An 11,806-nucleotide genomic window follows, 5' to 3' on the forward strand; every position below is an offset into this window, starting at 1 on the left:
CTCTGGGTCCCTGTTTTTGCTCAGTTTCGTTTTGCACCTCCTATATATATCTAATTATAACCCATTTTTTGAAAAAAGAAGGAGAGGAAATTAGAGATAATCTTTGATCATAATTTTAGCTTAGTTGACAGCTTCTGTCTCTAGTTTTAGGGTTAGTTTAGGAGTAGATTTAGAGAGACAAAGTGAGGAATTTCAATGGGGATTGAGAGATTGAAGATTCAATGGGGACAATTGTGTTGAAGATCTTCTCTATTATCAATGAGCATTTCTAACTCTATCTCATTTTATTGCTTAGTTTAATATTCAAGTTTTTTTGGATTGATTTTGATGTTTGATGCTTGATTAGTGTAGTTGTTCTTCATATGTTGTTGATTCTTGATTTCCTTCGTTGTTTATTGATTAGATGATGATGTTAGAGTAGTTGTTTGACTAGGGATTGGGTGAAACTTGTATGATTGATTGATTGTGCTTAATTTGGAAATTGTGTTGATCAATTGTTGAGATTAAAGTGATTAATGGAAATTGTGCATATGTGTAATTCGATTAGGCCTTGACAATTATGCTAGATTGCATTGTGAGTCTACATTGATACGGACCATTAATTTGTAGCTCATAATTGTCGATTGAGTTCGGTTAGTGGTGTTCCTAGTTAGAGTCTATCTTAGTTGGCACTAGTTAGACCTCTAGGAGATAGCTTGTTGAGCTCTTTTGATTGCTCTTACCATTAGTCTTCGCAACCTTTGATTTGCATGTTGTTCCCGAGTTGCTACAATTGTCATGATTACTTGTTGATCCCCATTCCCTAATGTTTTATTTGTTTGATTGTTTGTTTGTTAGTTGTTAGTGTTCTCTCTTATCTTTGGCTTCGACCTAGCTTAGGCGCATAATTGAGAGCGCTTGAACATTACCGTTCCTTTGGGTTCGACCCTTGACTTGCCTCTATACTCGTATTTAGGTTTGTTAAGTGTTTATAAATTTGTTTGGCTCTAGGGGAGATTAGAGAACGACTTACATTTTCCCTAAGTCAAAATGGCGCCGTTGTCGGGGAACGGTGTCTATGTTTGAGTTTTTTTTATTTCTTGAGTCTAGTTCTTTGTAATACTTTTCTTTTATTTTTTGCTTGTTTTGAAAGAAAAAAAATGGAAAGTACCTCGTTTTCTCAATTTGAGAATGATCCATTTTAGGTGTACTTTAATAGACTAGAGAACTTCATTAGTTACCATGGTTGTGATCTTTCGGAGGCTTGCGAGATTTGTTATCATGATTTGAATGAGCAAACTAGAGACATTATTGAAAACATGTTTAATGGTAGATTTCAAGCATTGTCAATCGATGATGCTTGGGACTTTTATGTATGGTTTGCTAGAGATACTTATGGTCATGGTCATAGTTATTCAAATGTTTCTATTGATAATTGTGATGTTCCATGTTCCATGTATGATGAATCTTGCATGCCTACTTGTGCCCCTATCCCCCATTTTGATCATGCTACTCATATCTCTAATGTTGATCCCCGCATGCTTGTACATGATCCCTTTCCCCATGATGCTCCTCAATGCTCTTCACATTTCCAATCTTTAGAATCTAGCTTTGAGTCTCCTCATGAGATGCGATATTTGGAGATTATGAGAAGCCAAATGGAAATGTTGAAAAATTTAGAAAAGAGTAATGTGGACGTTCTTATGAGGAATAAGGAGATGAGAAATGAATTGTCATCAATGTTGAATGTAAATGAGGTTTCTACCACATTAGTAGATATGGAAGATGATGATGATTGTTTTAATAGCTCCAAAATGTCTGAGGAGGATGTTAGAGAGACTATGAGTGAGGAAAAGGGTGTATAGATGGATGTTCCAAGAGTGAGTTTGCATCTTGAACCTCCTTCCCAATTTGAATTTCGTTCCATTGAGCCTTTAGATGGAGTTGAAGAAAAACTAAAATTTTTGGCTTCTCTTAATGTGGAGGAAATGATAGTTCAAGTTATGAAAGATGGGACATTGCAATTTTTGAAGCGTGGAGAAGTTGTGAGGAAAGAGAGAGATGATGAGGATTGTGAAGTAGTTTCCATGGGAGGTTGGATGTTTGAGGGTGATGAGGACCGAGAGTTTTGGAGTGCTGAAAAACCAATTGGAGAGTCGATTCCCCAACCCACCTCCCTTGATGGTGATTTCATTCCCCCATTCCTTTATTTTGAATACCAATCTTCTTCCACCCCATCTCCTTTGCATGATAACCATGGTTGCTTTGAGGAGAATGTGATTGAGAATGAGCTTAATTTGAATGATGATGAGTTGGAGGAGAGCCCTTTGATTGTGAGTTCATTGGATAAGAGAGCTTGTGTTTCTATCACTACAACAAAATCCGCTTAAACTCGACGCTTTTTTTGCAAATTCTCGACGCCTAAAAGCGTCGAAAAATAAATTCTCGACGCTTTGGTAAAGCGTCGAGATTTTGGCCGTCGAGAATTCTCGACGCTTTTAGGCGTCAATACTGTCGACACTTTTCCCTGTCTAAATATTTAATCGACGCTTTAAAGCGTCGAGATTTTCGACGCTTTTAACTGTCGAAGTATTGCTTTGTCGACGCAGTTCAATGTAGGCAGTTTCATTTTCGCAGCTCATAGCAAGTGTTGGTGGGATATTAGATGGACGTTAAAAAGCGTCGAGAATTTGAGTTCCCTTCTTTTCTAAAATTCTATATTAGGAGAATAATGGAATGTTTCAATATGTATAAATACCAATCTAAATTTGCAATTTTGAAAAAAAACAATACACAAATTAAGAGGCTAGGTAACATAATTATTAAAAATTAAATAGTACGTCCAAAATATATAGTCTAAAATAATTATAATACACCGTACCATAACATTTAAAGTAAAGCTTATCAAATAATATGTTTGAACTCCTACATACTTACAATTATTCTTAGCTAATTTCAGAATCCAAAAGACAACCTCAAAGCTAAAATATATGATCTTCAACCTGTTGAATCTATAGTCATCTCCAAAACCATTAAAATCTAGCCAATCAATATAATTACTAGTTTCCTAATCTGAGTCAATGGTGAAACGAGCTAAGCATCCCTTGATTCATATCTTCCGCCTCCATGGTCTACGGAGTCATTAGACACCTGAAATTGATATTAAAAAATGTAAGTAATTTTCTATACATATATAACAAACATAACTCCCACTTTTTTAAACACAAACGGGAGATAGTATATATAAGATCATAGAGTTACTGATGACAGCCATTAGAGCAAAGTTTAACTTACACTTAGAGCACTTCAGCAGCCACTATATGTGATTTAAGTTTAACTTACTAGCATATAAACTATAATATAAAGCAAACTTAGGATAAGTATATATGATAGACTTCAGTAGTTGGCAGGGAGAGAAGATAAAGTTAAAAAGCTTGATGTTAGCAAAATGAGCTGCTTGAATGAATCAGATTTTTTTGCATACATTGTATAGTTATGAATCAGATTTTACTTGAAATAAATTCTTGGAACCAGCTAGTAGGATATAGGTTTTGCAAAAATAATTAACATATTACCTTAGGTCTGCAACAAAACAATCACTCTCAAAACAACCGCTCTTAAATTATTTACAAAACAATAGCTCTTAATGATTACCTCTCACACCCCCAGGTCTGCAGCAAGCCGAAACCCACATATCACAACTTTTACTTCTGCCACCCTTAACCTCCCAATTAGCACTACTCTGCTGCACCCCTACTGCGTCGAAAACCCCTTCCTTCTCCCTCACAACAGCACCCAAACCACAACCCAACTCCCAAACAAAGCCTGCATCTACATTCACTTACACAGCTCTTGCAAGCTGTGGCAGCCATTTAGCAGCAGAACCCAACTATACTGAAGCATACAAATTCTAGACGGAAACTAGGATAATAACAAGAGTCATGTGACCACCTATTCTCAGTTTTTTTTCTTGTTCAATGCATTTATATATACCAAACTATTTTCATATCTCAATGTGATGTAATTATCATATTTATCTTCTAATTAGAAAGCCCCAAACCATATTTATGAGCTCAACTGCCTTGTTTACTCTACCACCCTGCTCCCTAATGATCTACATTATGGCTAAGTGTTGATTGCCTCACCTACTCCACCTCCTACTCCTTGCTTTATTTTTATTAAGTTCTAACACATTGAAATAAGTACAGCACCAACAACAAGAAAATGACATTGATTTTGTGGCAAGGATTTCACCAGACCAAAGTAAAAACAATAAGCTTTGATTGCTAAAGTCATATGAACAAGGAAGGGAGGAATGAATTAGTTATATTACCTGAGGAGCCATACGTAAGGCTAGTTGTGCAGCATCTAAAAGTTGTGACGAACCTTCTCCACTACGAATCGATTCTAAAACTTGTGAAAATAGTGTTGTCATTGTATTTAGTAGCTTTGTATTCTCATCACACTTTTCTTTTATCTCTTCATTTTGCTTATGAAGTTCCTTATTTTCTTCCTTCAAATTTGACACCTCCACTGTCATGTTGTCCAATTCTACCACTCTTGATCCTTTCCCAATCCCTTCTTTTCTAAGTACACCACGCACACCATGAATGTCTTCTTTTCGAACTCCAAATCCATAGCCTAGTGGTTTTTCTGGAATTTGTGCACCATATAGTGTAGCCTCAAAAGCTTCATTCTCTATGTCTATACGCGACTTGGAACCAGAAGGATCTGCTAGCTTTAAGCTTTCAGCCTTAGCCTTAACATCTTCCTACAAAACAAAAAATATATAATAATTAAGTAAAATGAACTAATAATAGAAGCTAAACAAACAGGAAGAACTAATACCAGAAACTCTTCTGTATCTGTGCCTTCAAAAAACGTCCCATCCTTCCTTCTATAACATTGTTGCCAAAGTTCATATAGGCTCATTTCTTCTCCGTGCTCATCTTCCTATTATTTATAATGCATAGAGAAATATTTTTAGATATGGTATATATTTTTACTGAAAACTCCAAAAAAAAATTAATGCATCAGATCAATATACATTATCTTGTCAATCAAAGGGTAAAATAAATCATACATAATCAGCACGTCTATTTGCAAAACTTGTACCACCGGAATTATGAATTTGGTTCAGAGATGCTCGTGCTTCTTTTCCGATCTGAGACAATTCCTACAACGATTCATGAAACCTTTAATATTTAAGATAGAAAATATATGAACCAAAAAATATGATTTATTTACGATTGCTCTATTGTTTGAAACTTACTTTCCCTTTCTCGGAATTCCAATACTTGACCAGATTAATCCAATTATTCTTGCTAACTCCATTTGGGGGACTATCACAAATTTCTCGTATTGATTTTTCAGCTGGTTTGAAGTATCTTTTCTTAAGATCATGTTTATAACCCCTCCAAACTTTATCAACACGCTGTAGAGCTTGGGTGTAATACTTCTCCTCATTAGGGATCACAAAGCGATCCTTTACAAAAATATATAATTCCATAAATAACTATTAATATGAACAAAACTTTTAGTAAAGATGAAAGGTATACATACCCTTATTAATTTACTAATGTCCCCCTTTAAAGACGCGTCTAACTCATGCCAAGTCTTTTCTGAAAGCGGGCAATAGCACTCCTCTTTTGCAATGCCACCAAGGAATTGGACCAATATATGCCCACCTTTCCGAATCGGTTGACATAACTCATTAAAGTTCACAACATATTTAACTCCATTGTTATTCCAGACCTCAATAAGCGGAATGTGACCACTAACTAACTGCTTCTTACCATCAGCATCTATGGAAAAAGAAAATCAAACACTTAAACATATTATAGATAACAAAAGAATATTAATAATCTTATTTAAAAATCTGAATACACTATATTTTAACTTAAATTTCAGACCAGGTTTAAACTTGTTTCAGACTAGCTTTAACTTCATAGATTTATTAACATCGATGAATTCATCAATCTGCTGCAGCTTGAATCACATTAGGTAATTTTCTATACATAGTCTAGTTTAGTGATCGTTTTTTGCAAACATTGTATAGTTATGATTCAGATTTTACTTGAAATAAATTCCTTGAACCAACTAGTAGGATATATCTGATGAATTTGGTCTTGCAAAAATAATTAAGACAGTACCTCAGGTCTGCGGCAAAACAATCACTCTTAAAACAGAAGCTTTGTGTTGTTATATAATAATTAGAGGCTACTATCATTTTGCTGTCCTTATCTTATTTTAAATTTACTAATTTATTTCGTGATCAATACACAAACATATCAATATAAATAAAGAAATATACCAATGGTTAGAACCTCTTCCTTGTCATCATAATCGATTGTACTAAGCCATTCGGGAAGTAATGCACGACGTCGAAGCTTGAATATTTTGGATTTCTCCTTTGTTGTTTCATCACATGCATGCTTTTCTTTATCCTTATTTCTTGTGGGTGATTTTTCTGTATGAGCAGCTTGTATTTCTTCTTTCCATGGTTGATGACAAGTATGGGAGGTGGAAGGGAATGTAGGTGGTTTTGATAGCTTCGAAGGTGGAATTCTAGGGGGAATATTAGAGGTGTTTTGTGTAGAAGATGAAGGGAATCCATGAGTGTTAGTTATGCTTGGATGGAAAGTCGCATTAAGTGGCTTATCTAACATAGGATTGCTTTTTTGAAGTGGAGGTTGTGCACTTGTGTTGGTAGTAGAAGCTGAAAGAAGGTCTTGTGTGTTAGTGATGCTAGGAGAATTTGGTACATTATGCTGCTTCTTTCAAATAGGATTGCTTTTTTGGGGCAGAGGTTGTGTAGTAGTATAAGATGAAGGGAGGTCTTGAGTGTTAGTGATGCTTGGAGGAGTTGGTACATTGATTGGTTTCTTCCATATAGGATTGCTTTTTTGGGGTGGAGGTAGTGCACTTGTGTTAGTAGTAGAAGATGGAGGGAGGTCTTGGGTGTTGATGACGTTTGGAGGGTTAAATGGTCCCCATCTACCATTAGCTCCCCGTGAATTTTGGACTGAGGCAGAAGGCATTGTAGGTTTAGGCTGATTTTTAAGTGGTTGTGATGAATGTGATGATACCAATTTTGGAGCCTTATTTAGTACAGCATCAGATGCAGTTGCTGCCCTTGTTCGTTTGCTACGATAACTCATGTTAATGAACCTGAAAAGGGAAAAGAGGATCCAAAACAATTGTAAGAGTCTTTATTGTAAAAGTTAAACACTTCAGTTCTCATAAGACACATAAAGTTCTAACAAATTTAATTTCAATATCACAAAATATAGATACCTCTGACCAAAAAATTTAATTTCAATGTCATTTATAAGTGGTCTTACTACTATAGACAACTAACTTTTTTTTCCCCTAATGTTATGTAAAGACTGACTAATTTATGCAAGATGGATACCTCTGACCACAAATCAACAGAATCCACTTCTGATCTCCTTGTAGCACGCCTTGCACCTGCCAATCACTGAAACAAATTTTTTTTTTAAAAAAAAAAAACAGAAGGTACATGTCTGGTGGAGAAGTTTGTAATACAATAAAAACAAGTAATCATTGGTCAAGTAGAAAAATGATCAAAACTGATATAGCTTAAAGAAAAAAATATATATTATTCATACTTTAACATTAGCACAATGTTCTGAAACAGAAAAAATAAATAAAAATTATGCATTAAACGGTAAAAGGAAAAAAAAAAAACTAAGTCTCATCATCGCCCATATCAAACAAGTCCCTTGGCTTAGTTTTAACAACATGTAACCATCCTTTATTTATCTCATCCTCGATATAAAAAACTTGTTTTGCTTGAGATGAGAAAATAAATGGATCATCGTGCAAATTTCGACCAGTATGCATCAGCTTCGAGAAATTCACACAAACATTCCCATTACGGTATCTTTTCAAACCCCTTGTTATATCAACCCAATCACAACGAAACATTATGACCTTGTGGGAGCCATAATAATCTAATTCAAAAATTGCTTTGAGTCTTCCATAATACTCTTGGCCTTCTGCCTCTAACATAATGCCAGAATTTTGTGTCTTTCGATAACGCTCACGATCCAAAATGTCGAATTTATAACCATTGATGATAACACTTTTTATCCTTTTACATCGATTACTTAAACCACCGGCCAAGGCCTTTCTTAACATTCCGTCTGGTGTACTATCATCTATGTTGCGGATCTATGTAAATAAAATAGAAAAATAAAAAAAAAAAAAAAGCTTACGTTAAACCTGTGTTTGACATTCTATGTTTAAAAAAGTAATAAATAAAAATAACTTTGATAAATTGTAACCTGATTTTGTAACCACTCGGCAAATTCATTGATTATCCACTCATTTTCAATGATTTCGTTCACTTGGAATTGATTCTCTTGCTTTTTTAGGAATATGAAATCACTTTAGACAGAAAAAAGTTATGTTAGCTAACAAAATAATAGTAAGTAATCACTTTGTTATTAACTTATTGCACTACTTACTCAAGAATTGGTTTCATCTCATCTGTATGAAGCAAAACATAGCGATGAGCTTGTTTTAAACTTTTTTCATCAAGACGAAAATTTTCTTGCTTTCCAACTACACGACAGCCCGAATTAAATAAGTAGATGTTGTTTACAACACCATCTTCATTTCTTTTCGGTCTGTTAAATATGGTCTCAACACTTTCTAAATATCTGGAGCAAAAAGTAACTGTCTCTCATAAAAGAAACCCTTCCGCAATAGAACCTTCAGGTTGAGCCTTATTGCTTACATGAGATTTCAAAAATGCCAAGTATCTTGTAATATAATAAAGAAAGAATGTGAATATGAATATGAATATGAATATATATATATATATATATATATATATATATATAAAATTGAGTATTATAATATAATATTATTTACTTTCGGAAAGTTTGACATTAATTAAAGTTAAGATCTTAACCTTTCAACAGGATACATCCATCTGTAATGAACAGGTCCTCCAAGTCTGACCTCATCCACTAAATGAATCAATAGATGAACCATGATTGTGAAAAATGTTGGTAGAAACTCTTGTTCCATCTTACAAAGAGTCAAAACAAGCTTGGATTGAATGTCATCTAACTCATTGGTATCAATAGAAGTTGAACATATCTTCTTAAAAAAGCAAGACAACTCCTCAATCAAGTCAATAACTTTTGTGGTATTTGATGCTCTTAAAGCAACCGGAAGGATGTCTTGCATGAGGATATTATTGTGATGGCTTTTCATATTGATAAGTTTACGTTGCTTCATGTTCACACATCTTTGCAAGTTAGATCCATATCCATCTGGAACTCTAAGCTTTTGTAAGACTTTTAAAAACCGTTCTTTTTCTTCTGTAGACATGGTGTATGACGCGGGAGGCATATAATTTCCTTGACTTGAATCAATCCAAAGATGAGATTTTACATTCAACTTTTTAAGGGCCTCTCTTGCACTCTCATCATCCCTAGTCTTGTCCATATCTAAAAGAGTTCCTAACAAATTGTCACAAACGTTCTTTTCAATGTGCATAACATCTAAATTATGTCTTAGAAGATTGTGTTCCCAATATTCCAAGTCAAAAAACGTACTTTTCTTTCTCCAAAGAAGTTTATTAGAATCTTTCTCATCATGGTCATCATCAAATTCATTAGTGGATGTCCCTTTTTTCTTTCTATCTCTTTTCTTAGAGGGTTTTTTTGACTTTCCATAGACATATTTAATCATTTCTTGTTCCTTCAAAATGTCTTTCCCACTTTTAGGAACTGGAGCAACATCGTAGTCCACTGTCCCATCAAATAAATGGGCTTGGGAACGATAAGGATGATCAAGTGGCAACCATTTTCGATGTCTAGGGTAGCAAATTTTACCACCAAAATTATATGAGTTAGTGAAATTAGCACATGAAGGACAAGCTTTATAGCCTCTTGTACTCCAACCAGATAACATAGCGTATGCAGGAAAGTCATTTATAGTGGAGTGTAAGGCTGCTCGCATTTTAAAGTTTTCCCCACTATATGCATCAAAGGCATCAACACCATTCCACAACAACTTTAACTCATGGATTAATGGTTGCAAATACACATCAATATCAATACCTGGACTATATTTACCGGGAACAATCAAGGACAAAATAAATGATGATGGCTTCATACAAAGCCATGGTGGTAAATTATAAGGAACTAAAACCACGGGCCAAGTACTATAATTAGTATTCATAAGACGATATGGATTGAAACCATCACTTGCTAGACCTAACCTAACACTACGAGGATCAGCAGCGAATTCTTGATATCTTTCATCAAATTTTTTCCACGCTTCACCATTTGCTGGGTGCCTTAATACCTTATCGTCCTTTCGACCAAAATGCCACCTCATATCCTTTGCTGTTTTAGATGACATATAAAGTCTTTTTAATCTAGGGATAAGAGGAAAATATCGCAATACTTTAGCTGACTCACCCTTTTTACACGATTCTTTACCTTTCTCACTTGTATGGCCTTCCTTCCCTTTCACAGTTTTCCATCTTGATGTATGACAAACATGACACTCACTTTTTTCAGCGAATTCGCCCCAATATAACATGCAATCATTTGGACATGCATCAATTTTCTCATACCCTAATCCCAAGTCCTTAATTATTTTCATGCCCTCATAGTAAGACGATGGAAACTCGTTGATTTGTGGAAATGCATCAACTAAAAGTTCAAGCAATTTAGTGAATGACTCAACAGACCAATGGAACATACACTTAAGGTGAAACAAGTGCAAAAGAAATGATAACTTTGAAAAAGTAGTACACCCCTCATATAAACCCTCATAAGAAGCTTCCATTAGTCTGTTATACTTTAGATCCTCTTCACTAGAGTAAGTAGATGGATTAACATTATCTACATCACAACGAAAATCAAATTCTTCGTGCATATCATATGAACTACCCACTTCATGCATATCATATGAAGTCTCATCTTCGTGCATGTTATGGGATTCGAAAAGAGAGTGTGGAATGTCAACATTAAATGCTTCTCTTAATAAACCACCCATATCATCTCGCCCTACTACCTTTTCATTAATATGGGTTTCTGAGTTATTGTTCTTATCATCAAATTCACAATGAAAAACCCAGTTTCGATACTTCTTAAAAAAGCCATTACACAAAATATGTCCTAAGACTTCTTCTACGGATAACCATTTATTTACTTTGCATTTATTACATGGGCATTTAGTTTTCCCATCTATAAGAGTCTTCTTAGCAAGTTTAATAAATTCCATGCAACCTTTGAAATATGCAGGTTCCCCAGGGCACAAATCAATCCAACTGGTATCCATTTCTACAAAAATCCAAATAACTTAATCTTTTTATATTTTAAATTAAAAAGGATTCAAATCAATACAAGAGAAATATATATTTATATTCATGTTCAACATCCCACCTAAACCATGATATTATTTGTTCATAAGTCATATAGGAGTATGTAGTGCATATGTCTTAAAGTATTGCTGCAACATGCTCACATTATTATTATTTTTTTTATTCTAAGCAAAATATGAGAAGAGGAATCAATTTAAATGGAACAATATATAGAATTCACTAAATGGAATCAATAATGACGGTAATCAAAAGACAATAAAGTTTAAAATCTTCTTAACTTATGATTATTATTGAGTATGTAAATGACTCAATCACCCAAAAAAAAACCATCAAACAACTAAAAATAATACACAATGAATCCTAAGATCAGAGCATGTATTTTTAGGTAGGAAAGTAATCAATCTTTAATTACAGGAACAACAATAAATAAACATGATAATTATATAATCATGA

General features: G+C 34.3%; 2 protein-coding genes across 2 annotated transcripts; both read right to left on the bottom strand.

Annotated features, from left to right (window-relative positions):
* Positions 1–3,622: 3,622 nt before the first annotated feature.
* On the bottom strand, positions 3,623–5,275 carry LOC145588716 (uncharacterized). Its single transcript, XM_081645328.1, has 4 exons — positions 5,063–5,275; positions 4,828–4,932; positions 4,313–4,750; positions 3,623–3,790 (listed from the first exon to the last, which is right to left on the bottom strand). The coding sequence occupies exons 2-4, from the start codon at positions 4,909–4,911 to the stop codon at positions 3,623–3,625; spliced, it is 690 nt and encodes a 229-aa protein (XP_081501454.1). The 5' UTR covers positions 4,912–4,932; positions 5,063–5,275.
* A 1,483-nt stretch (positions 5,276–6,758) lies between these two features.
* LOC145588717 (uncharacterized) lies at positions 6,759–11,310 on the bottom strand. Its single transcript, XM_081645329.1, has 6 exons — positions 10,185–11,310; positions 8,921–10,079; positions 8,472–8,666; positions 8,289–8,391; positions 7,751–8,175; positions 6,759–7,149 (listed from the first exon to the last, which is right to left on the bottom strand). Exons 1-6 carry the CDS (start codon positions 11,308–11,310, stop codon positions 6,759–6,761), a joined length of 3,399 nt encoding a protein of 1,132 aa, XP_081501455.1.
* Between the last annotated feature and the right edge of the window lie 496 nt (positions 11,311–11,806).

The sequence above is a fragment of the Chenopodium album genome, chromosome 17 (assembly GCF_948465745.1).
Source record: "Chenopodium album chromosome 17, dcCheAlbu1.1, whole genome shotgun sequence".
Lineage (NCBI taxonomy): Eukaryota > Viridiplantae > Streptophyta > Magnoliopsida > Caryophyllales > Amaranthaceae > Chenopodium > Chenopodium album.

Excerpts from the sequence above, each read along its gene's own strand:
- LOC145588716 (XM_081645328.1), bottom strand. The coding sequence starts at position 4,911 with ATGAGCCTATATGAACTTTGGCAACAATGTTATAGAAGGAAGGATGGG. Across the intron at positions 4,751-4,827 it reads CAGATACAGAAGAGTTTCTG|GAAGATGTTAAGGCTAAGGC; the intron begins GTATTAGTTCTT and ends TTTGTTTTGTAG. Across the intron at positions 3,791-4,312 it reads CCTTACGTATGGCTCCTCAG|TTGGGTTGTGGTTTGGGTGC; the intron begins GTAATATAACTA and ends TTTGTTTGGGAG.
- LOC145588717 (XM_081645329.1), bottom strand. The coding sequence starts at position 11,310 with ATGGATACCAGTTGGATTGATTTGTGCCCTGGGGAACCTGCATATTTC. Across the intron at positions 8,667-8,920 it reads TGGATGTATCCTGTTGAAAG|ATATTTAGAAAGTGTTGAGA; the intron begins GTTAAGATCTTA and ends TTTTTGCTCCAG. Across the intron at positions 7,150-7,750 it reads GATGAGATAAATAAAGGATG|GTTCATTAACATGAGTTATC; the intron begins GTTACATGTTGT and ends TTCCCTTTTCAG.